Here is a 25574-nt window from a genome sequence, read left to right on the forward strand (position 1 = left end):
TTGCTTTCGTCTGATTTGTTGTTCAACGTTACAAACAAAACTCAGAAGAGGTGTGTAGGTGCGCTGGACGGTTTGGATAGCTAACGAAATGTCTATATTTACGCTGTTGTCGCGGCGACGTCCGGTTCCATTCACCACCACTGTAAAGAAATGAGCCGGTAAGAGTAAGTACTAAAGTAGTAAATCATTTCGGACCAAACTCACTTTGAATGTGTTGCGCTCAAACACTGTTTAATGCAGAGAACTTTGAAAAATGAGTGGACTTGCCCTTTAATAATCAGCCTGACTTAGTTTATTCACTTAAGCAGTGCCTTAGAGTCTGTTACTGCCACTCGGATACTCCTCACACCCTGCGAAACTGAGGTAGACAGAAGGTCTGAGAATGTTTCTAAATACACACGGAGTGTGTGTGTGTGTGTGTGTGTGTGTGTGTGTGTGACTCATAGGAAACCATGTCTATAGCTGTGCATAAAGTGTGTCACTGTGGCTTTGCTTCATATTTACCAGGTTTCAGAGAGACGCGCCAATGTCGAGCGGAACCGACCACAGCACTTCTTAATTTAGAAAAGCGTCCGTTAGTATTTTCGCCTGCTGACGCACTCCGAAGCATCCTGCCATTACGACCTTATGTACTATACGCTCATTGTGCTGCTGTTTTTTGGTGTCCACTTTATCGGAAACCTCTGAACTTTTGTGCACCTCTTACGCTGTTTGTCCAAATATTTATGGACACCCCGTCTAATGAGTGCACTCAGCCACCTTAAGTCGCACCTATTGCTGGATGTGCAAATGTGCACGCACACATACACACAGCTTGTCTAGTCGCTGTAGAGAAGTATTGCCAATAGATTAGGAGATGGAGCACCATGCCTAATGGCAGGCGTGGGCTTGAGAGGTATAAAGCTCCCCCCAGCATCGAGCTGTGGAGCAGTGGAAGAACTGTGTCCTCTGGAATGATGGATGATTCTCCATCCAGCACTTTTGGATAAGTTGGGGAGTTGAGGGGATGTTAACTGGGATGATAAGGAGGGGTGGCGATCATCCCAGCAACATCCTGACCTCACTGGCAGTCTCTTGTCGCTGAATGCAATCGAATCCTCACAGCAATTCTCCACCAAAATTTAGTAGACAGCCTTTTTCCCTGGACTGTAGAGACCTCTTTTGCCATTCCCTTGATTTCATAAGAAACAATGAATGAGCAGGCGTCCCAATACTTTTGTCCATTTAGTGTATCTTGTGCTTCCACTCACTGGCCATGTTTGCTGAAGAACAGATGTGCAGATCTACAATCCGAACAACCAAGGTGGAGCAAGGTGGAGCTAGTTGGAAGGGTTTCTGATAAAGTGGCCGGGGGGGGTTGGGGGTGTATATTTACATGTTTTCTGTAAATTTGTGAGCACCAAAAGATGGCTCAATCCAAGGCTGCTTTCACAGAGCGAGAGAGGGAGAGCGAGCGAGAGCAGGAGCGAGAGAGAAGGCTACATTGATTTGCCGAGAGCTTGCCAAGGTCGACTTAGTCATGCAGGGCGAGAGATGATTGGAGACCATGAACACCTCTCTCTCTCTCTCTCTCTCTCTCTCTCTCACATTTAAACCCAGTGTCACTGTGTGTCCAGCCTGATGTGCACTGGTACGGTGATCGGCCTGTTTGTACAACACACACACACACACACACACACACACACCTAGCAATGCCAGTAAACCCTGTTTCGGTCTGTTGGCTTGTCCAATCGGGGGGAGATGTATGGTTCCCATGGCGATAGCATGGATAAATGAAGACAAATGTGTCATCGCCCAGTGTCCCAGGATGAGTGACCTTGGAGATGGAGACAGACCGGCAGACAGACAGACAGACGGACCTGAAATGTATGTAGCTGCAAAGGTGTTTCCAATAAACTGGCCAGGGAGTGGAAGCACAAGGTTGGGTTTCTAATAATATGGCCAAGAGCAAATACAGTCACAGTAAGAGACGAGAAAAAGGAGAAAAGAGTCAGACAGAGTCTCAGACACGGGGACATGGGGACAGATGGAGAGAGACATGGACAACGACATGGGGACAGATGGAGAGAGAGAGAGAGAGGTGGGGGAGATGAAATAAGCTGCGACAGGACTTTGGACTGAGGACAAGAAGGGGACGAAGAGACTGATGGTCATTTGAGTCATTAACTGCTGTAATGGCTGTCTGAATAGCTGTCACTCAACCTAATTGAGTTTGGCGATTAGACGGACGGACGGGGGGGTCCATTCATTCCTTCACACACACACACACACACACACACACTGAGCTGAGGGAAATCTTAAAGCGATTGTTTGTTGAAAATTCCAGCACTTTCTCCCTCCTTTAACCCGAATGCAGTCCGTCAGCCATGGCATGTTTGGTTCTTTTGTTTTTAGCACTGAAGCTACAAGGCTAACGTAGCTAACAAATAATGAAGATGTAATGGAAGCTTATATCAAACCCATTAGCGCTGAAATTACAAGGCTAATCTACTAAATACTATCAAACACTGCTACCAGCACTGGGCGAATGAAGGCTAGCATGCTAATTCTGTCATGTTAGCTAACAGATGCTATGCTGCCAAGATAATACAGTTTTTGTCAGTTTGGTCTGACGAATTCAGTTCTTCCCCCCCAACTAGCTAGAAGTCCTGCTATCGGACGATGCTACCAGCACTGGGCGAATGAAGGCTAGCACGTTTCCTCCGAGACACGTGAAACTCCTCCACATCTTTTATAAACCAACACCACTGGAGCTCAGCACGCTTGGAGCAGAATGCTAACTGCTAATTCTGTTATTTTCGCTAACAGATGCCATAATTTCCTAATTTAATGAGCTCATAATTGAGACATTCCGGAGATGTTTGAGGGGAAATGTACGCAAGACTTAAGCGAAAGGGTTTAGGAACAGGGGTAAAGTAGTGTTTACCACAGGGCGCGATAGCGGCGATTGATTTCTGTCAGAGAGGGGGCGCTATACAGCAAGAAATGGCCTTTCCTTTGTGGTGCTAGGTGTGCTGATGGCACCGTTCTGATCCGTGGCGTACTGGCTTCCATTGCTGGTTAGCAACATTAGCCTCGTCCTATCGCTCTTAACATCTGTGTGCTGGTAGCTTTATAGAGACGTGCTGCGGGTTTGAGGTTTTTAGGTTCAAACGTCGGTGGGGGGGCGGGGGGCACCTGCATGCCCACACACGAAACACACACACACACACACTCTCTCTTAGCAAGTGCTTACTGTTGGTCCTGGGTTCATGTGGTCTTTTTTAGATAATACACACTCTCACACACTCTCTCTCTCACACACACACACACACACACACACACACACTTCCCTTATTTTACATGATTTTATTGTTTGAGGTGAATCAGAAATTTAATAAATGTGTGCTAGCACCCCTGCATATGTGTGTGTGTGTGTGTGTGTGTGTGTGTGTGTGTGAGTGATGCAGGAGGCAGCTCGAGCTGCTCTTTTGTAGTTCAGACAGGTTAGCTCATGTCCACACAATCACACACACACACACACACACACACACACATACGGTCGGGTGTTTCGATGACAAGATCAAGGCCTTTCCAGGGAGCTTTCCACAGCCACTGTCCGAAGCCACACTCCTGGGAGCGTTCGTGATGGGAGTAAACGGAAAGGAGGACGGTACGCTACCAAAACCAGGAGATGTGCACCGAATTAGCTTTAGCTTTAGCTTTGTCACGCTCAAAATGCTGCGTTTCACTGCTGTAATACTTCCACGCGTAGTCAGGGGGACAAAGTCTTGTCATTGCTTCGGATTCCGTCCAGAAAAGTTCGGACTGGTCCGACTTTAAGGTAAGCTGATGCCTGTTTTTCCAGCTGGCTAGCTGATTTGCAGAGCGCCCTCTACTGCCTGTTTTTGGTGTAGTATGAGGGGTCGAGGGGGCGTGTTGTCCACAGCACTGGGCTCAGATAGACGTCCGTAGTTTTCCTTTCTGTTTTGTGTGCAGGACTATTGGGAATGGGGCCAAAACGGTCAGAGAGTGCAGGATGGAGACCTTTGACCTTTCAGCGTTTTCACACCTTTCGAGGTTCGCGCCATGCTACTCAGCAAAGTATAAGCTTAGCTACATTAGCTTTGGTCTAACGAATTTATCACCAAATTTTTTTGGACTCATTTCCAGCTCCCCCCGACTAGCTAGGACTCCTGCTATCAAACGATGCTACCAGCGCTAATAGAATATAGGCTAGCATGTGAAGCTTCACCACATGTTTTCCAACTGCCGCTAACACAACACTTCCAGGGGCTCATCGCGCATGGAGGACAATGCTAACTGCTAATTCGGTTGTATTAGCTAACAGATGCCATGCTAGCTAGCATCACCCACGCTGTGTAATGGAGGCAAACAGGAGGGACGTTCTATGCACCCTGAGAGAGCGAGGCCAGTTACGCTGTCTGGGACTCCTGTCACCGTGGAGGAGGGGGCTGTGCTCATTTATTTTGTTGCTTGTCCCCCCCTTTGTTATTTTTTGCCATGTTGCTCACAGTTTGTCGCTAAATCGCTGCATCCTGTAGGAAAGCCGAGCGAGTGCTAATCCTATGGCTTCTAGATGCCGTAAATGCAGCTGTGTCCCAAACAACGTCCGCTGACGTTTTGCTTATCCTGTTGTGTCCCTCTCTTTAATTAGCAGGACAGGTCTGGTTAGAGATAGTGGCTTAGTGACCATAAAGAATCTTATCTGGCGGATTTCCACCCTTCCTCACATTAGCAGATCAGCTTCCGGTGCTGAGCGGGTCTTTAACCCTACTGTATGTTTAAAGCCCTTTGTATAAGTCGCCATGGACTGCGATTTTTAGGAGTGAATGTGGAAGCGAGAGTTTGAGAAAGATGCAGAGTGAAGGAGAGCGATAGAGAGAGAGAAGCAGAAGAGCAGTAAACAGGGAGAGCTATGGAAAGGGATCGTACATCACTGAGGTAACACACTCCACACTGTTACACCCCTGACATCCAGTTACATCCTTGACATGTAACTGTTACGCCCTAGACTCGTGAACGCTCGCCACACTGTTACGCCCCAGACCCGTAAACGCTCGCCACACTGTTACAGCCCAGACTCGTAAACGCTCGCCACACTGTTACAGCCCAGACTCGTAAACGCTCGCCACACTGTTACGCCCCAGACCCGTAAACGCTCGCCACACTGTTACAGCCCAGACTCGTAACACATTTGCCACACTGTTACGCCCCAGACCCGTAAACGCTGGCCGCACTGTTACGCCCCAGACTCGTAACACAATTCGCAAAACACTGTTACGCCCCAGACTTGTAACACAGTTAGCTACATTGTTACGCCCCAGACTCGTAACCACATTTGCCACACTATTACACCCCAGACCCATAAACGCTTGCCACACTGTTGCGCCCTAGACCCGTAAACGCATGCCACACTGTTACGCCCCAGACCCATAAACGCTTGCCACACTGTTGCGCCCCAGATTCGTAACACAGTTAGCTACACTGTTGCGCCCCAGATTCGTAACACAGTTAGCTACACTGTTGCGCCCCAGACTCGTAACACAGTTAGCTACACTGTTACGCCCCAGACTTGTAACACAGTTAGCTACACTGTTACGCCCCAGACTCGTAATGCTTGCCACACTGTTATGCCCCAGACTTGTAACACATTTGCCACACAGTTACACCCCAGACTCCTAACACAATTAGCTACACTGTTACGCCCCAGACTTGTAGGAACAACATCTGAGCAGCGTCGGGGAGAGTGGGTAATGAACCTAACAGTGTGGTACAGAAAGAGACAAACAGACAAACTGAGAGTGAAGGTGTTTATTGAACTGTTGCATGGAGGGTGTGTGTTTTTGGGCGTGTCTGGTCAGAAAGAGTAAGACGGAGCTAATGCAGGGGTGTGTGTTCTGTTCCTGCATTTTCTTCTGGGTGTGCGGTGAGTTGTACAAGGTGGGACAGTGTGTGTGTGTGTGTGTGTGTGTGTGTGTGTGTGTGTTTTCTGTGTGAAAGTTGAGACATTATAAATGTCTTTGTGCTGAATTGTAATTATGTTAATAATAATTATGTAAATGTATAATTTGTTATATCATTGGCTTGTGTGTGTGTGTGTGTGTGTTTTGTGGGGCAGTGGTGGCTCAGCGGTTAGAGCGCCGGGATGTCATTAACAGGGTTGTGGGTTCGATACCCGGGCTTTGCAAGCTGCCACTGTTGGGCCTTTGAGCAAGGCCCTTTACCCTCTCTGCTCCCCGGGCGCTGGAGTTGGCTGCCCACCGCTCTGGGCGTGTGTGTGTGTGTACTCACTGCCCCTAGTTCACTAGTGTGTGAGTGTGTGTTCACTACCACAGATGGGTTAAGTGCGGAGGACACATTTCGCTGTGCAGTCCACACTGTACAGTGACCAATACGTGCACCTTTACCTTTTCTGCAGGGTGTGTGCTAAGCTGAGTGCAAGCAGTATGGAGCTAGACCGTGTCAGCCAGCAGGGGTCAGTAGAGTCTCTGCCGCACTCCCTACGAGGAATCCACAGCAACACCGCCTCAACAGACAGCCTTCAGGCGCTCTCCGACACAGGTGAGTAAACCCACAATTCACAGCACATGTCCCACAATCCATTGCACTGCGTCTCCCGCAGTCCACTGGACCACCTATCCCACAGTCCACTGGACCACACCTCCATCAGTCCACTGGACCTTATCCGCCATGATCCTTTGAAATGCGTCTCCTGCAACCCACTGGACTACATATCTCACTATGCACTGAACAACATTTCCCACAATCCACTGCATCATTATACTAATAATTTAGATGTAAACCAGGTCATTCAGGGTGGGTTTGGTTTGGTGTAAAACACTTCACCTCTGAAAGCTCCCTCACACAAAGTCCTTCTCTTCAGACTTGACACTATTTTACCATCATCATCATCATCATCATACATCATCACATCCAACACCCAGGAGACACGTGTAGGTTCGCTGGTGGTTTTGGATGGTAAATGAAATGGCTAGCTTTATTTTTGTCTTGTCGTCGTCGTCGTGGCGGTCCTCCTGGTTCCTACCGGTTTGTTTACGCGGCGCTTTTTCATGGCAGACGCTGCCCCAGAATCCCTGATCAGTTCAAGCCGGTCAGCGGTAAACTCGGCCCTGTTTAAAGACTGCGGTTGGGTCCCGGCGTCCTGTAACTGCAGCATTACGCACTTTCCCAGAAGGAGAGGAGGGATAATGACGGAGAGAGGCAGATAAAGAAAGGATAATGAGAGGAAATAAGGGTTTTCCAGCCGTTTATCACAGGGAGCCATTCCGATGCTCTTATTCCCCGTGAAGCCACTAATTTGGTCCCCACCTCTTAATTAAGGCATACTGCCTCTCTCTCTTCCTCAAACACACTCTCTCCTGTCTCTCTCTCAATGTCTCTCTTTCTCTGGATTTCATATACAACAATATATAACAGTGGTAATATAATTTATAACTTAATAAATAAACATTATAATAAATGTTATATATATATATATATATATATATATATACACAAATTACACAGTTAGTCATATGGTAATATATGGTAGTATAACTATATATGGTAATAATATATACTATGGTAATATAACTATATATATATAATTAAATTACCATATTACTAACTGTTATATATATATATATATATATGTATGTATATGCCATTATTTATGCATTACTTATACTGCCATGGTGACGCCACTGCCAGTCGTTCACAGATATATGTGTGTATATGTATATAACAGTTAGCAATATGGTAATATAACTTTATGATAAATAAATAAATAATAAACTAATAAATAAATACTGCAGCTCCCCAATCCTAGAGCATTTAAGTAGGAATAACCTGCATTAATGAACATTAATATTAAATATAACATTGGGAAATTGTAACGTTGGGATTTCTGTCGATTTCAGCTATTTTCTCTGTTCTGTTTTATTAGGAAGTTTAAGTTCGGGGGTTCTGTTTCACTGAAAGCCCAGTGTGAGTGTATTTGCTATACCGTGGAAAAGGGAACATGGGAGTGTGTAGCTGTTTAAAGGGGAACTTTTTAACTTTTTTTATCTTCCCTGCATAATTAAACGGCTAAAAACAGCTAAAACGCTTAGTTCTAGCGACACCGACGTCTGAAGCCTCTCAGACAGTTCTCACACATCTCAACTGGTCATGAAAAGACAGGCTGATGCCTGAAACACTGTTTCACCACAACACTGAGGAGATTTCGGGTCTAAAATGTGTGTTTAAATTTGCGTATTGTTAAATCAGTGGAGGGATACGTGCACGTGCCGGGTGTTGTGCGGCGGAAAGTAGTCCCTAAGAAAAAGGCAAAAAAAAAACATATTTGCTACATTTTTTACAATCTTCTACGTTCCATATAAAACTCAGGAGACAAAGTGGTGGTGGTGGTAGTAGGTTAACTGGTGGGTTTGGATAGTAAATAAAAAGGCTATATTTGTGTTGTAGCCATGGCGACCAACGCTGGGTTTCACTTACCACCACTGTAAAGAAGTCTGAGTCAGTAAGTTTCTCTACAGTGAGGCACAATTCCCCAGCAAACCCCACTCTGACTGTGTTCATCTCAAACACTGAGTAATGCGGAGAATTTAAAAAAGTGGGTGGAGTTCCCCTTTAATACTAAGTGCAGCTCTCTGCACACACACACACACACACACACACACACACACACACACACTATCGCTCTCGGTTAAACAGTAACTCTCACTCAGGAGGCAGGCAGTCAGTCTCTCCTCACACAAGTCTCCACCCCCCCAGCCTTTGCACTAAAACACACACCACACACCCCTGCACTGTTAACACTAATAACATGACTATCCAATGTGTGTGTGTGTGTGTGTGTGTGTGTGTGTGTGTGTGTGAGGAATGTAAGGTGTGTTGAGTTATGGCATCAATAAACTACATTATCAGTTCATCTGTTTGTCCTGCATACACACAGTGTTCTCACACACACACACACACACACACACACCGAGTAAGAGAGAGCAAGAGAGTAAAGAAAGGGAGTGAGAGTGCAAAGAGAGGTAGAGTGTGCAGAGAGGGGAGAATAGTGAGACAGTGTAAAGAGAGGAAGGCAGCGCGAGAGTAGATGAATCGAAGTAGAGAGAGAGAGTGCAAAGAGATGGCGCGAGAGTAGAGAGACCAAAATTTTTAGAGAGAGTAAAGGGAGCGAGAGACAAGAGAGTGTGGAGTAAAAGTGGAGGAAGAGAAAGAGAGCAAGGAGATGGAGCGAGAGTAGAGCGCGAGCAAAAGAGATGAGGTAGAGAGAGTATAGAGTGAGAAGAAAGAGAGTAGCGAGAGAGAGAATGGAGGGAGCGCGAGAGCATAGAGGAAGAGTGTAAAAAGAATAAAGAGAGAGAGAAAGAAGACGCAGGAGAGAAAGAGAGCAAGGGGTGGCGCGAGAGTAGAGGGGAAGCAAGCAAAAGAGATGGAAGGAAGAGTGTAAAGGGAGCAAGAGAGAGAGGGTAGAGAGTAGAGGGAGAGTGTACAGAGAAGTAGAGGAAACGGTGAGCGAGAGATGGAGCGGGAGAGAAGGAGAGAGAGAGGGGAGATGGCGCGAGAGTATAGAGGAAGAGTGTAAAGGGAGCGAGAGACTGGAGAGCGTGGCTGTGGAGTGAAAGTGGAGGGAGAGAAAGAGAGCAAGGAGAAGAGAGAGTAGCGAGAGAGAATGGAGGGAGCGCGAGAGGGGGAGAGCGTAGAGGGAGAGTGTACAGAGAAGTAGAGGAAACGGTGAGTGAGAGATGGAGCGGGAGAGAAGGAGAGAGAGGGGAGATGGCGCGAGAGTATAGAGGAAGAGTGTAAAAAGAATAAAGAGAGTGGAGAGAGAGAAGAAGCAGGAGAGAAAGAGAGCAAGGAGATGGCGCGAGAGTAGAGGGGGAGCAAGCAAAAGAGATGGAAGGAGAGAGTATAGAGGAAGAGTGTAAAAAGAACGAGAGAGATGGATAAGGAGAGAAAGAGAGTGCAGGCAGAAGAGAGAGAGAGAGAGAGAATAGAGGGAAAGCAAGCAAGTCGAAGGAGAGAAAGAGTGTAGATAGAATGAAAGTAGAGAGAGAGTGAGAGAGAGAGAGATTGATTAGGTGGGAGGTGAGTCCGCTATGTTTGGGGGCAGTAACGGAGATGGTGGTGTTTTGCGGGACTGTGGCGCTCTGACGTTTTAGCGGTGCGCTTAGTTTGGGGATGACTGCAGCGTGTCGGAATGAACAGCGCTTGTGCTCGCCTGTCTGGGTGCTGATTTTGGCACCTTTCCAATAATGTATCATCCAATAAAGTTCTTCAGCTTTCCCTGCGCCGTCTCACTTTCTCTGACTCACTCTCTCACTCTGTCTGCCTCTCACTCCGTTCATTTAATTAGGTCTCAGATATTAGCTGGTTACCTAATGCTAGTGTAAATACATTCATAAATACAGTCCCATCAGAACATCATGACCACCCCTGGTTTGGAACGAACTCTGCCCAGGGCGTCGCGGAGGCCACCTTGACCTAAGCGAGCACACCAGTCAGTTGTCGCATAGCCTGTATCCCTTTCATCCCTTACAGTCTCACTCTTCTCTCTGCCCCTTCCAGGTGCCCAGGATTCAGTGCTCCGCTCTTGCCCGTCTCCGTTCCCCAGCAGCCCCTTGGCGTCCTCCCCTAGCTCCCCGCGCACCAACCCGTTTCCTAGCAACAGTCTGGGCCGGCAGCTCCAGCCACCCCCGCTGCCAGAAAAGAAGCTGGTCAACCGTACCGTTTCCGCTCCAGGCGACCCCGGGGTCAGGGCCGTGGCCCGCGCCCGTCCTCGTCTGCCGTTCGGCGGCTCGGAGAGCAACGTGAGCTGCAGCGACAGCCCAGGCCCGTCCAGTCCCGTGGAGCCCCGGCCTGTGTTGTCCTCCAGTGACCTGCTGGATAGCAGCCACCGCCAGGCCGCCAAGGGCCACGGGCGGCTAGGGGGCCACAGCCGGGGAAGCGTGACATCCTGCTCCTCTCCGCAGCTCAGTGTGCTGCCGCCGTCCCACGGTGCCACCCAGGCCGCGAACCCGCTGGGCTCCACCCTGCAGCTCCACACCCTGCTGAGCAACATGGACAGCCGCGAGTGCGTCTACTCCAAGCTGGGCGGCCTGTACGCAGAGTCGCTGCGGCGGTTGGCGCTGAAGTGCGAGGAGCATTTCACCCGGAGCCAGAGGGACCCGCTGCGCTTCGACGAGAGCAACTGGTCGCTCTTTAAACTGACCTGCAACAGGGCCAGCTGCCTGGCGGGGGACGCCGTGTACTACTCGGCGTCCTGCGCCTCGGACGCTAACAACATGTATGCTGTAAAGGTAAGGAGACAACTTTTTGATGTTATTGTTGTTGCAAGCAACTGCAGATTTCAGTCGTCTATGGTGTATCCCGACCCACCAAATACTTTGCTTGTAACTGCGGTTCAAAATATAGCCAGTATGAGGCAGCCGTGTATTAATCGTGTATTAATCGTGCTTAGTGGTGATGGTGCAAATGAACTGAAATCCGCTTAGTTTTATATTTTTTCTTGGCGTAAAGGTAGGCGATGTCACTAGTTTTCATTTATTGTAGCAAATTTTGAGTAAAAAATAATTGTTTTTAAAAATGTCAACATATCAGCTAGTTACAAAACCATCACATACTTGGACATCAAGATAAAGGCCTGGGTGGTCTAACGCTTATACCGTATAACACAGTATTTAAAATGTTGACGGTATCTCAAAATGAGGACGATGTCTACTAAATGTGCCTGAAAACACTCCTAAGACCATTCACTCGACTCTCAGCTCTCCGATATGAGGCTTTATCCTCTAAACAGGAGAGTTACAGGCTTCAGTTAGCTAAAACGCAGTCAGTGCTGTGGTGTTTAGCCTGCTAGCTAACTTATCTAGGCCTAGATAACCGGCTACGAGTCCAAACACGGCAGAACCGGCCTTTCATTTCTCCTTTCGGTTCCTCCCAACACCAGTCGCTCGGCGTCTCTCTCTCAGACATGACCTTTAAGGTCAACACAGCAGCTGCATTGGGCTGTCTGATAGTCCGTGGAACTGTACCCCAGCTAGCTAAGCACAGGCTAGCTTAGCGAGTGGCTACAGATCCAAAACCATGAGGAAAAACGTTAAACTCAGCTTTCGGTCCTTTCAAGAGCAGTCGGTCAATCGTTAGTCACCAGTCGCTCGAGTCATTCCCGCTGAATAAGTGGGCTAACTAGCTAAGCTAATGCTAACTAGCTTCTCTCTCCTGCTTCAGAGCAGTTTAACACTGGTAATGGTCAGATTGACGGTTTAATATTTATGAAACGATTGATTTATAAATGTACAGTGTTCACTTTGTCACCCTGTGAGCAAACCGAACACTGTATTTGGTCATTTTCTAAAATTGCGCCGGGGCGACATCGTACATGTTATCCCCTCAGTAATGCTGTGTACACATTATTATTTTAAGGCCTTATAACGGAATGAAAACGTGGATTATTATTTTTTTAATTATTATTATTATTATTTTTATTGTTATTATAGACATAAAACTGTAAATATTGCAGCCCCAATGTGTGTGTGTGTGTGTGTTATTTATACTGTGTACTAAAGGGAATTTTTGGCTGCACTCATGTTTATCCAGTGAAACACATGGGAGCTTCGAGAGCCTAATTCAGAACACACACACACACACACACACACACACACACACCAGTCTATTTATTCTGGGTATCTCTCTCTGTCTGTTTGCATGTGTGTCTATTTCTCTGGATGTGTGCATACACATGTCTGTGTTTCCCAATAAATCTGCCTGTGTGTGTGTGTGTGTGTGTGTGTGTGTGTGTGTGTGTGTGTACAGTTGTAAGCCTAGGTTTCCATGTGTTGTTGGTGGCACTAATTGAACATACTGGAAGACTGTTTAGGGACTCATAAAACTCATAACAGTAGTGTAAACGAGGGGTGCGCCGTTCCGATAGCCAGTAGCCAGTCAAACACTGGACTCACTGGATTGAATCTCAGAAGGGAAAGAAAAAGGATAATCATTCATAACTATTCATAACTCGGGATCAGTGTAACTTACAGACAGATACACATATTATAACAAGTAGCCATGATTTTACAGTCTTTACAAGCAACAGCTCCAACTGGATGACGTGAAGTGAGTGATTCTGCAAATATGTACATCTCAAATTCAGACATATTTAAATAGCCTAGAATCTTTTGAAAGTAATACGGCTAAAAAGCACGCAGAATTAGCTATGGGTCTATGGGTTAAGAGAGGGAGAAGGATGGGATCTGATTGCTGTTGGTGATATCATGCATGAAAACATTGGTATTGTGCCACCCCTAGTGTAAACGATAAAGCATTCTGGGGCAAATTTACATAATTTACATAGCAAGATTCTGGTCCTTGTCCCCTTGACTTTTTAATTTTACCAGGTAATAATTTTTAGGATTTTTTGTTTTTTGAAAATAAGCAAAAATCGTTATGTTGACTAAGATATTAGACGTCTACATTGAATGAACATTATATAGTGCTGCCACTGTGGCGCGAGTTTTCCAATCCCAGGCCACGCTGCTTTGCCATCAGCTGCCCAAGTCCGAGTAAACGCAGAGAAACCGGTCAGTTCTGCCAGTCTAATCATCAGTTCTCCCCCTCTGTTTTCTCTCTGTAGATCTGTAAAGGCCAGACCACCGATGCTAAGCAGGCTCATCTATATGGTCTGTCGGTCCAGCAGAACATTCCCCCGCACTTCAACCTGCAGCAGGACTGCGGGCACTTCATAGCCTGCGTCCCTCAAAGCATGCTGCCTGGCGAAGACTCTGGGCCCCCTGAGCAAGAGCGGGTGGTGGTCATCACCCGGGAGGTGCCCCGACAGAGTGCAGCAGACTTTGTTAAAGAATGGGCATCGTTCCACCGGGCGCAGCCTGAGGTTTACGAGCGCCGCGTGTGTTTCCTGCTCCTGCAGCTGTGCAACGGCCTCGAGCACCTTAAGGTCCACGGTGTCACTCATCGGGACCTCTGCCTGGAGAACCTCCTGCTGGTGCCCCACCGCCGCCTCCCACAGGCCTCTGAATCACCCTCCTCTGCGGACCCCCAGCAGCAGCGCCTGCCCCGCCTCCTTATCAGCAACTTCTCCAAAGCCAAACAGCGTGGAGGCACTGCCGCAGAAGACTCCGCCCCTCGGGACCATGCCCGGCTGGCACCCGAGATAGTCTCCGCAGCGCAGTACCGCAAATTTGACGAGTTCCAGACAGGCATCTTGATCTACGAGCTGCTCCACCAGCCAAACCCATTCGAAGTGACTCCCGCGCTCCGTGAGCAGGACTACCGGGCAGAGGACCTTCCACCCATCCCCGCTGTTTCAATCTACTCGGCCGGTCTCCAGCGCCTCGCCCGCCTGCTGCTCCAGCCCGACCCCATCAAGCGCATTCACATCCAGGAGGCCAAGCGTGGCCTGCAGAGCCTGCTGTGGGGCCCTAGGAAGGAGCTCATGGAGCAGCAACAGCTGAGCCGATCAGGAATCGGGGGCTCGTCCGGGATTGGGACCGGAAGCTCGGAACAGCCTAGGCACGACGGCCTCCTGAACTGGCTGGATGTGAAGAGGGCACTTTTGATGATGAAGTTTGCTGAGCGCTCGCTGGAGCCGGAAAGGAACGCCGAGCTGGAAGACTGGTTGTGCTGCCAGTATTTCTCCACTGCACATCCCATGTCTCTGTGTCACACTGCTGAACTGCTGTATTCCATTAAGGCATCCAACTAAGGACTCACTTGCAAGTATTATATCTTTGCAGACGATGTATGTCGAGGTCACCAACCCTCCTCTCGGAGACGTTCCCTTCCTGTGAAGTGTAGTCGGAACCCTAATCTGGTCAAGTTGATAATCAACGTCTTCGAAAGACCTTGACGAACCACATCCGACGTGCAATGGTTGGAGGTGAACTTGAGGAAGGTAGCTTCCCAAGAGAAATGTTGGTGACCACCGATGTCCATTGTCCTTTTTACAATTCCATGCTTTGCGCTGTGGTTCAAGGTATTGCGTAGACATTCTGTCATTTCCAGCAAGTGACGGAGACGAAGAAAATGTGACTTCCAACTGCCAGCAAGTTTGTTAGAACCGACTTCTGCTTTTTCCTTGTTTGGACACTCGCCACTACTCGTCCAACAGTCTTCAGCTTCTCTTCAAATAGAGCAGAGTATCAAAGCACACACTTGACCGCTCTGACTGACGGGAACCAAGACTCGAGGACTTGCATCAGCCTCTGTATTTTATTTATTTTTTTATTTGAACTGCAACGATGAACAAACGCAAGGCATCTGAAACCCTTTCACCGCCTCACTCCCAAAAGGAAATTCGTTCCCAAGACAGTATTCACCTCTGTTGGGTTGTCACTTGTGTTTAGCTATTTGTCTCAGACCGCGAGCTTTCCGTATCCTGCTTCCGTCTCTCGGTAAGACGTTGTAGGGGTACGCCTTTGAGCTGTTTCTTTGCCAGTGTGCACACTGTGTCAAAGCGTGTTATTTATCTGCAGCGTCCCTCTGCAGCGTTGCCGAACGCTGTGGGAACCGTTTACTTATTTATTACTTGGTTGGAGCAGTCCGCACTTCCGCTGGCGGTTGAAGAGAGTTCGTCAGATCTTCCTGTGTCATACACTGATGTTTAGCAACTGGGTTGGTTGTGTTTCAAGAGATCCGTCTCTCTTCTTTGGGTGGATAATCACAAAAACATGGCTTGATCTGATCTGGAGTGAGGAGTTGAGGAGGGAGGAAGTTGAGGCGACGTCTGGTCAACACAGTCACCAGATTTCGACCTTGTGCTGAGAGCCTGTGGGACTGTGTTGGGGAAGGTGTGGAGAGGAAAGGTCCACTGGGGTCCATAGGAGGTCTTTGGAGAGTAGTGAAGAATGTGAGAGAAGTAGATCAGTTTAAGAACACACTCTAAAAAAGTATGACCGTGGTGTGATGAGGCCAAGGTCGCCAAGGCCAGAAGAGGACCTACCAAACACTGGTAGACCCTACAGGGTTCTGTTTTGGTGTGCAATACAAGAAACACTTGAGCAACTCTTACAGACTCCCGATGTAGATATCCAGCCAACCAGGTGTCGTCTTTTTTTGTGCGTGACTGACTCTTGTAACCCTCCTTTGAAGCTTCGCAAGGCAACCGCGAAAAAAAACGTCCGCGGGGCTCGCTTTGATGCTTTGGAGTAGGAACCATGCTCACGGTGGTGGTCCAGTCCGTGTCAGATCTCACGCACCTGGTTCTAATGTTGTTCCTGAAGCCTGGTTAGATTAGATGTGGTTAGACCGAAGCTTGGCAGGGTAGCAGGTAATGGGCAGCAGAGGTCACTTCTGGCGTCAGGACGACGGGCAGTTGACTGGAGTGACCCGTCGGTCCTGTCCTGGTTTGGAAGCAGTTGCAAAGTAAGGCAGGGAAAGTGCACGCTGGTGTGATCTGCCTTGGGGGACGGTTGTTGTTACCCAAAGTGTTTAATGGCGAATACCCCCCCACACACACACACTCACAGAGGCCTGGAGAAAGGCATGTGGGTTGTCCTGTAAACAACTGGCCCACATGCCGACTCAGCAAAACACTGCCCCACAATGTTGAGAGGGAGAGCGAGAGAGGATATCTGAGAGGCTGTAAACACAGCCGTATACGTGGTTGCTTCTCCTCGTAAAAACCAGCACTGTAAAGAGGGGAGAAAAACCAGGAGAACATCTCGTCTGCCCTTTTAAGTCCGCGGCACATATGGGCTTCATTAGCCTCACTGGTTTTTGAGTTCATTCGAAAATGACCTGCTATAAACCCATCCCAGGGCTTAAAGCGATAGTTTGATGGGGGAAAAAATACACCGTTTCCACCCTTTACCATAAAAGTTGTCAGTTATTACGGTATTTGGTGTCTAAAGTTTACCTTGTTAGTTTTGCACTGGAGCTACAAGGATAGTGGTACTTTAGTCAGTGATTGGAGAAGTCTCATGTACACCTGGTCACTTCATGCATCTTTGGTATCAGGATTATATCTGGATGAGACCAAACCACATTACAACACGCCCAAGACCCAATTAACCCACCCTCTCACCACAGCTCCTCCCATCACTTGCAGTGCTCCCAGCACTGGAAGAGTGAGGACAAGCACACGCCTCCTCCGATACATGTGAAGTCATGCCACCCATACAGCATCACTAGGCAGCCAGCTCGCTCTGAGGAAAGCGGCAGGGACATCAGCCAGCATCACAATAGGAGCGATTAGGGGAGAGAGCGCCATCTACCCACCCACAGAGAGCATGGCCTATATTGTGCTCTCTCAGGCTCCGGATGTTGATGGCAAAGTTGATATTGATGTCAGCACCTCTGTCTGACCAGAAGGCGATTTGAGCTTTGCCATCAGCAGCCAGAGTCTGAGAGAGCACAGTTGGCTCTCTCCCCTCATCACTTCTAAGCAATGTTGGTCAGCAAAGGCGTCTGTTTTTGAAAAGAGGCGGTGGCTGGCTTTGCATGCATCGGAGGAAACGTGTGTTAATTCCTTTCCCTCATAGTGTCTGGAGCATTGCTAGTGCTGGGGGAGCTACATAGGGGTGGGTTAATTGGCAGTACCGAAAAAAATATATAGATAATAAGAAAAATATAATATAATAAATATAATTTCCTTTATTAAACAAAACAGTTGATAATAGTTAAAAAATGTCTACAAACATTCAATATTTTTGAATGTTTAATATGACAATGTCACTTTACCTGAACCCTGCTACTTAGCATTGACATACTCCTGCCACAAACATGTTATGGCAGATGTCATGCTGTCAGAACAGATGGTGCCCAGCAATGTAACGTACGGTCATGTTACGATCACCAGTAACTGTCATGACGGGTACTGATCATGGTAACACAACACTGTTCTCATGATGGCCTGTGACCTCTGCCATAGCATGTGTATGGCATGACTATGGTAGTGCTATGGAGCAGGGTCCAAAGAAGTGTTTCCGAGATTACTGAACAACAACGTAATTGCTTGTTAAGTACATTAGCCTAGCGTAGCTCCAGTGTCAAACCACCTAAACGTCTGATTGAGTGTCTGATTGACAATGTTTGAGGTATGGGACAGTTTACTTGTTTTATTATTATTATTCCTTTAATCAAGGATGTACTCTTTTGTTCAAAAATGTAAATTAGTTACTTTTGTATATTGATTATTGATCACTGTTCGGCTGTCAGTTCTCTGTGCAGGTACAGGTGAAGTGAGGGAGCGAGAAATCCTGCTGTAAATGTAAAAAAAAAAAACTGTAAAATTTGTCCACGAAACCAGAGATGGTGTGAAACTGGAATTTCACTCTTTCACTTTTGTTTTTTTTTGTTTTTTTGAGACGAAGGGTGGTGACACGGTGGGTCAAGCAGGTCTTAATGGCAAATCATTTCTCTGAGCCAATCCGCTCTGGTCACTGGACTGCCTTTTTGTTGTTGTTGTTGTTGTTGTTGAATTTTATTTTATTTTTTATTATAATTGCATATTTGCCTCCAAAGCAGCCGTGCCTGCCGTGTGCATGCTGTAGCACCGCAAACTGTGAGCTTTCTCCACAATAGTCACCAAAAAAAGGCCATCGACTGCAAGAACAATAAAAAATCAAAACCCTGTTAGCTCATAGCTTGATGCGAAGACGTTAATGATGGTGTAACTTTGTAGCAATGCAAACGATAACGTCCTCTATTAACCTGCCATGTACTGTGTGATCGCTCCGTCTACATCTATCAATAAAATGTAAATACATTTTCATCCTTTCTGAAGCTGTTTTTTTTTTTTTTTTTTTTTTTCTGACGAATCCATCCATCATGTTTGATGCAAATCCATGGCTGGCTTTGTCTCTTACATCTACATTCAAGGCGTTTAGCGTGTGCTTCACTGTTGCCTTAGCTAGTTTGTATCAGCTAGGATCCAAAAGATACTAAGCTTAAGACTTAGGCTTAAGGCGGAGACCACAGTGACCTTAGTCAGCGAGCGTTGGACTCCCAGGGGAAGTTTGTTCAACCACTTCGGTGTCAAGACAGAAAAACGTCTGGACGCTTGTCCTCCGTGGATTTTAAAGGATGGCGGGTCAAGCCGGGTCGTATTTGAAGCTGGAAGGGCTTTTCGTATCGATCGACTCCTATCTCGTCTGTCTCGTTTTGGGGAGAGTTCGGTAAACCTGGACCTGAGCGCTAGGCTAGGCTAACGTTAGTTCTGCTTTTTAGAATTGGACAAAACTAGCTTAAATACTTTGTAGCATGTGGCTCCAATACCCTTATGACTGGAATGAGTGTTGGGATGCTAGCAGCTAATTACGTACTACTAAGGGGAAGAAGCTAATTTGGCAGATGTCGCCAGTCTTCGTCTCTGAATTTTTAATGCAGGCTTCTATAAAACTTGAAGCTAGTTTTCCCCCAAGTTTACACTGGACCTAACGTGCAAGGCTACCCTAGCTTATCATGGTGCTAACTGCATGCCTGAATCCTACACTTGCCTCAAAGTAATCTGTAAAGGACTGACCATCTTTAGCGGCACTTAAAGCCCAAATCTCTGCACTCCGGTGTACTGTAGCTAGCTAACGCTGGGCAAATGCCCCCCTACAACATGTTGTTTTCCAGAGCGATACTGCAAGCGCTGAAGCTGAAGCTCCTCTTCAATCTTTTAAACCATTTGAACTCCTCATCCATGAATCATAAAGGCGGTAGGCTAGCTTGTTGCTTCTCCCAAAATCTGCCCGGTGATTTCCGAGCCTTCGCCCCCTCCTTTCTCCACCACCCGTCACGCCCTTGATCCTGTCGTTGCTTTCTGCTCTGCATCCCCGGCTGAAAAGCACGTTCCTTTGTGTCATAGGTGGAATGTGTTGCTAGGAAGCGACAGCCAACGGAATGTGGTTCTTCAGGAAGACCCCCTCGCCACCCTCCCACCCACCCCCCCAAACTGGACAAAAAGCTCCAGCTTGGCTCTATTGTTTCCCCACTGACTGCCCGGCTTGTGTCTCACTGGACTGAAACACACCATAAAGGGCTTTGTAAACAAGAGACAATGGAGTCCTTTAAAACTGACTAATTAACTGAAACCTGAGTAAAGGGTTAATATATCTGCAGTGTCGAGTGACGAGGTGGGAAATATGTCAAGGAAGCTTGCAGCCTGAGGATCGATGGCTGAAAGCCACTTTACACAAGTTCAAATAGCATTACTGTCCAGTTCAAATAATAATGTCCAGAGTTCAATTAACAATAACATTCACAACAAACTTTCAATAATATTATAATTCAGAATGAGGTTCTAATAACATTACTATCCAGAATGAGGTTCTAATAGCATTAATATCCAGTATGAAGCTCTAATAACATTGCAATCCAGTATTAAGCTGTAATAACATTAATATCCAGAATGAAGCTCTAATAACATTAATAACCAGTATGAAGTTCTAATAACATTAATATCCAGAATGAAGCTTTAATAACATTAATAACCAGTATGAAATTCTAATAACATTAATATCCAGAATGAAGCTTTAATAACATTAATATCCAGTATGAAGTTCTAATAATATTTATATCCAGTAAGAAGCTCTAATGACATTCATTTCCAGTATGAAGTTCTAACAATGTTAATATCCAGTAAGAAGCTCTAATAACATTAATATCCAGAATGAAGCTTTAATAACATTAATAACCAGTATGAAGTTCTAATAACATTAATATCCAGTATGAAGCTCTAATGACATTAATATCCAGAATGAAGTTCTAATAACATTAATATCCAGTATGAAGTTCTAATAATGTTAATAACCAGTATGAAGTTCTAATAACATTAATAACCAGTATGAAGTTCTAATAACATTAATATCCAGTATGAAGCTCTAATGACATTAATATCCAGAATAAAGTTCTAATAACATTAATATCCAGTATGAAGTTCTAATAACATTAATAACCAGTATGAAGTTCTAATAATGTTAATAACCAGTATGAAGTTCTAATAACATTAATATCCAGTATGAAGTTTTTTTAATTAAGGCAGCAGTGCTTTATAGAACCATGACAACTCTGAGAACCTGGTGCTGCAGTGACCCTTTGCCTGGTAAAAGGTTTCTTCTAATATGTTGAAGCAGAGGAAGCACTCGGCTCTATCTTCTGTGTTTCACTTCTCTCATTTTGCACAAAACTAAGACCAGGTTTAAAATAGTGTGTCTGAGAACAACCGTCAGCAGTTTGTTCCTGAAGACTTCATTGAAACAGGAAGTAGCAGATCATAAACGCCCTACTAGGACAGGATTCAGTGTTTTAGGGAAGCAGGACACAATCTAATGTTTATACACTCTAGGCAAGAAGAATTTTATATAGTACAGAGAAATAGTTCTTTGACCTGAACAATAGTGAAACCCGGAGCTACATAGAATCGTCTACAAATGGTTTTCCACCAATCCACACAACTTTTACTAGCCAAAGAAGCATTTAAACACCCAAATGGTAGTTTCATCAACAACTCATAGTGAAAGCTAGCCAGGCCAAAGTACAGCTTAAACATGGTGGTGGTAGTGTTATCAACTACTCACTGTAGGAGCTAGCTAGGCTAAAGTGCAGCCTTCACACATGGTGGATGTAGTTTCATAAACAACGTACAGTGAGAGCTAGCTAGGCTAAAGGACAGCCTCCAAACATGGTGTAGGTGGTTTTAACAACAACTCTCAGTGAGAGCTAGCCAGGCTAAAGTACAGCTTAAACATGGTGGAGGTAGTTTCATCAACAACTTATAGTGAGAGCTAGCCAGGCTTAAGTACAGCCTCCAAACATGGTGGAGGTAGTTTCATCAACAACTCACAGTGAGAGCTAGCCAGGCTAAAGTACAGCTTAAACATGGTGGAGGTAGTTTCATCAACAACTCACAGTGAGAGCTAGCCAGGCTAAAGTACAGCCCCCAAACATGGTGGAGGTAGTTTCATCAACAACTCACAGTGAGAGCTAGCCAGGCTAAAGTACAGCCTCCAAACATGGTGGAGGTAGTTTCATCAACAACTCACAGTGAGAGCTAGCCAGGCTAAAGTACTGCTGATTTGGTCAAATTTGAGATGGAAATGGAAATAACTGTCATCTATAGCAAAAATTGGTCTTGAAATAGTTTTGGTCCTCAGGAAGTAAACAGTTCTAAGGACAGATGTTTCTGCCCACCATGGTCTTAAGAAAACACTCAATGTTTGCTTTATCATTTGTGACCTAAATAGATAACGGCAAGGTCAAAATGTCTGCCTGCCTTCCGTTTATCTTCTGTCTGTGGGAAAAAAAATATTTGCACAATAGGCCTCATGGTGCTGAAAATGCTTGGACCCTGAGGATTGCCACTGGCAGCTATAACTGTATGGATGCATTTCTTGGCGATGGCGGCAGCACTGTGTTCAGATGTGCTGTGGTGAGATTCTGGTAAAATTGTGGTGATTTCTAAGTAAGAGTGGTGACCTGACATACCCTGAAAATAAACATTACAGAGATTAAGCTCTCCAACTCTAGACAACACTGCCATCTGGTGGACACTTTAAATTTACTGGTAACTTTCAGCACATCCAGCAGGGGGCAGACAACAGGCTACAAACAGTAGACTTCACATTCCCCATTCGCTTCATTAGAACACCAGTGCAGCCTTTTACTGGCCACTTTATTAGGAACATAAACTTTTATACACCCACTGACAGCCTTTGGAAAAGAAAAAGGGGCAAAAAATAAATACATTTTGAAAAAGGGGAGTATTAAACTGCAGTTTAGAAAGAGGCAAACTGCTTTTTGTAAAGTGGGAGGGGCAAAAAAATTTAAATGGGGCAAATTGGCATATTGGAATAGGCAATAGGCTAAAATTGCATTTTAGGACGTAGGACGGATAAAATCGGCAGTTTAAAAAGGGACTGAGGTAAGGTGCTTTTTGGAAGAGTGGGAGGGGTAAAACTGCATCTTGTGTGACATATATATTTTTAAGTGGGAGCGGGGGGGGGGCAAAATGATGTTGAGGTTACATTTAATTTTGAAAATGGAGTGGGGTAAAACTGCAGTTCAAAAAGGGACAGGGGTAAAACTGTTTTGAAAAGTGGGAGGGGTAATATTTCATTTTGAAAAGAGGTGGAGCAAAGTACTTTTGGAAAAGTGGGAGGGGTAAAGTACTTTTTGGAAAAGTGGGAGGGGTAAAGTACTTTTTGGAAAAGTGGGAGGGGTAAAGTACTTTTTGAAAGAGTGGGAGGGGTAATTCATTTTGAAAAGGGGTGGGGCAAAGTACTTTTTGGAAGAGTGGGAGGGGTAAAGTACTTTTTGGAAGAGTGGGAGGGGTAATATTTCATTTTGAAAAGGGGCGGTACAAAGTACTTTTTGGAAGAGTGGGAGGGGTAAAGTACTTTTTGGAAGAGTGGGAGGGGTAATATTTTATTTTGAAAAGGGTATGGGGCAAAGTACTTTTTGGAAAAGTGGGAGGGGTAAAGTACTTTTTGAAAGAGTGGGAGGGGTAATTCATTTTGAAAAGGGGTGGGGCAAAGTACTTTTTGGAAGAGTGGGAGGGGTAAAGTACTTTTTGGAAGAGTGGGAGGGGTAATATTTCATTTTGAAAAGGGGCGGTACAAAGTACTTTTTGGAAGAGTGGGAGGGGTAAAGTACTTTTTGGAAGAGTGGGAGGGGTAATATTTTATTTTGAAAAGGGTATGGGGCAAAGTACTTTTTGGAAAAGTGGGAGGGGTAAAGTACTTTTTGGAAGAGTGGGAGGGGTAATATTTTATTTTGAAAAGGGTATGGGGCAAAGTACTTTTTGGAAAAGTGGGAGGGGTAAAGTACTTTTTGGAAGAGTGGGAGGGGTAATATTTCATTTTGAAAAGAGGTGGAGCAAAGTACTTTTTGGAAGAGTGGGAGGGGTAAAGTACTTTTTGGAAGAGTGGGAGGGGTAAAGTACTTTTTGGAAGAGTGGGAGGGGTAATATTTCGTTTTGAAAAGGGGTGGGGCAAAGTACTTTTTGGAAAAGTGGGAGGGGTAAAGTACTTTTTAGAAAAGTGGGAGGGGTAAAGTACTTTTTGGAAGAGTGGGAGGGGTAATATTTCATTTTGAAAAGAGGTGGAGCAAAGTACTTTTGGAAAAGTGGGAGGGGTAAAGTATTTTTTGGAAAGGGGGGGTAAAACTGCAGTTTGAAAAGAGACATGAAATATTTCATTTTGAAAAGGGGGAGGGGCCAAGTACTTTTTGAAAAAATGGGAGGGGTAAAACTGCATTTTTTAAAGTGGAAAGGGCAAATATATATATATATAGTTGTTTTTTTTAGGGGGGAAGCAAAACTGCATTAAAAAAGGGGTTGAGGTAAAATTTCATTTTGAAAATGGAGAGGGATAAAACTGCAGAAAGGGGGAGGGGTAAAATAACTATGTTGAAATAGGATGTAGCAAATAATTAAAATAATTCCAACTGCAAACTGCAATTCCAAAAGAGGAAAAAGACAAATCAAAGACTAACAATCCTGTATGGAAAGACAGACCAACACAGTAAGCGGCAGATGGACGATGCCTAAAGGGACAGTGTTCACCTCAAATCCACGGTGACCCTGTCTGGTCATGTGTCTAATCCGCTGATCTGTTCACCTCACGCTGTGCACAAACTACTGCTGCTGCATGATTATATCACCTCAGATAAGGTCCCATCCGAGAGAGGCCTGTAATAAACAAGACCCACGAGACCCATCTTCAGACATGTAGAGCCGCCCGGTCACGTCGCTCACATCACTCACGTCAGCGTACTTTGATCTACGTTACATGAAGAGGTCGTACCCGTAAAAAGGGTCACAAGCATTAGGGGGGGGGGGACTGATGTGTCTGCATTGTAGGTGGAATAAACATCTTGGCTTATCAGATTCCCTTATATTCAACATATTTGTCAGACATTGAACTACATGTACAGCCTAATCTGCACTTTAGCCATGCACTAGGCCAAGGAGCTCTGGATCAAGGAGCTCAAATAGGCCTCAGCCTTCAAGCCAAATCCTCTGAAATGAAATGTGTGTGTGTGTGTGTGTGTGTGTGTGTGTGTGTGTTAATTACAAACACACTTCATGTGTGTGATGATGGCGACGACTTTCAGCTTATTTAATGCATTTGAATGAATCAGGAGGTGCCATATCACCAAAGCAGCAGTTAACAACAACACTTCTGCATCTGATCATATATGTGTGTGTGTGTGTGTGTGTGTGTGTGTGTTTGAAGGGGGTTGGTTGAAAATAACCAGCTTTTCTTTTCGTTTCCTCCAATGTTTTCTGCAGGGTTTCAGTAATTTTCCATTAGCTACAACGACGCCCCCACGGATCCTCTTCACTTCTGCAGCTTTGCTTTTCTGTTTTTTTAATCCTCTCTTGCTGCGGATGGCCTTTCATTTTCTTTCCCACCTACATTCCGGCATGTCCCGCCCCTTCGCCGCTGCGATTGGCTGCCGTTCACTCGCCTCCTGCGCGAGGATTGGCTGGTCGTTGTCGCTGACAAGCCGGACACCCTATGCTGCGCGCTGGATCTCGCTGGCCAATCCCAGCGCGGGAGAGGCGGGCTGTGCCGGAGAACGGGCGTTAAACGGAGACCCACATAAACGCGATG

The 25574-nt window shown here is 45.9% G+C and overlaps 1 protein-coding gene across 2 annotated transcripts in view; it reads left to right on the top strand.

The window, feature by feature from the left end:
• The window catches only part of LOC140539033 (inactive tyrosine-protein kinase PRAG1-like), a 35084-nt gene extending 16339 nt beyond the window's left edge, over positions 1-18745 (top strand). For both annotated transcript variants that reach the window (XM_072661636.1, XM_072661637.1), the window contains exons 4-6: positions 6422-6564; positions 10585-11315; positions 13649-18745. In XM_072661636.1, coding sequence (XP_072517737.1) covers positions 6422-6564; positions 10585-11315; positions 13649-14737 — 1963 coding nt within the window. In that variant the 3' untranslated portion in view covers positions 14738-18745. The remainder of the gene's footprint in view (positions 1-6421; positions 6565-10584; positions 11316-13648) is intronic.
• Positions 18746-25574: the final 6829 nt, after the last annotated feature.

Source organism: Salminus brasiliensis, chromosome 18, assembly GCF_030463535.1.
Source record: "Salminus brasiliensis chromosome 18, fSalBra1.hap2, whole genome shotgun sequence".
Lineage (NCBI taxonomy): Eukaryota > Metazoa > Chordata > Actinopteri > Characiformes > Bryconidae > Salminus > Salminus brasiliensis.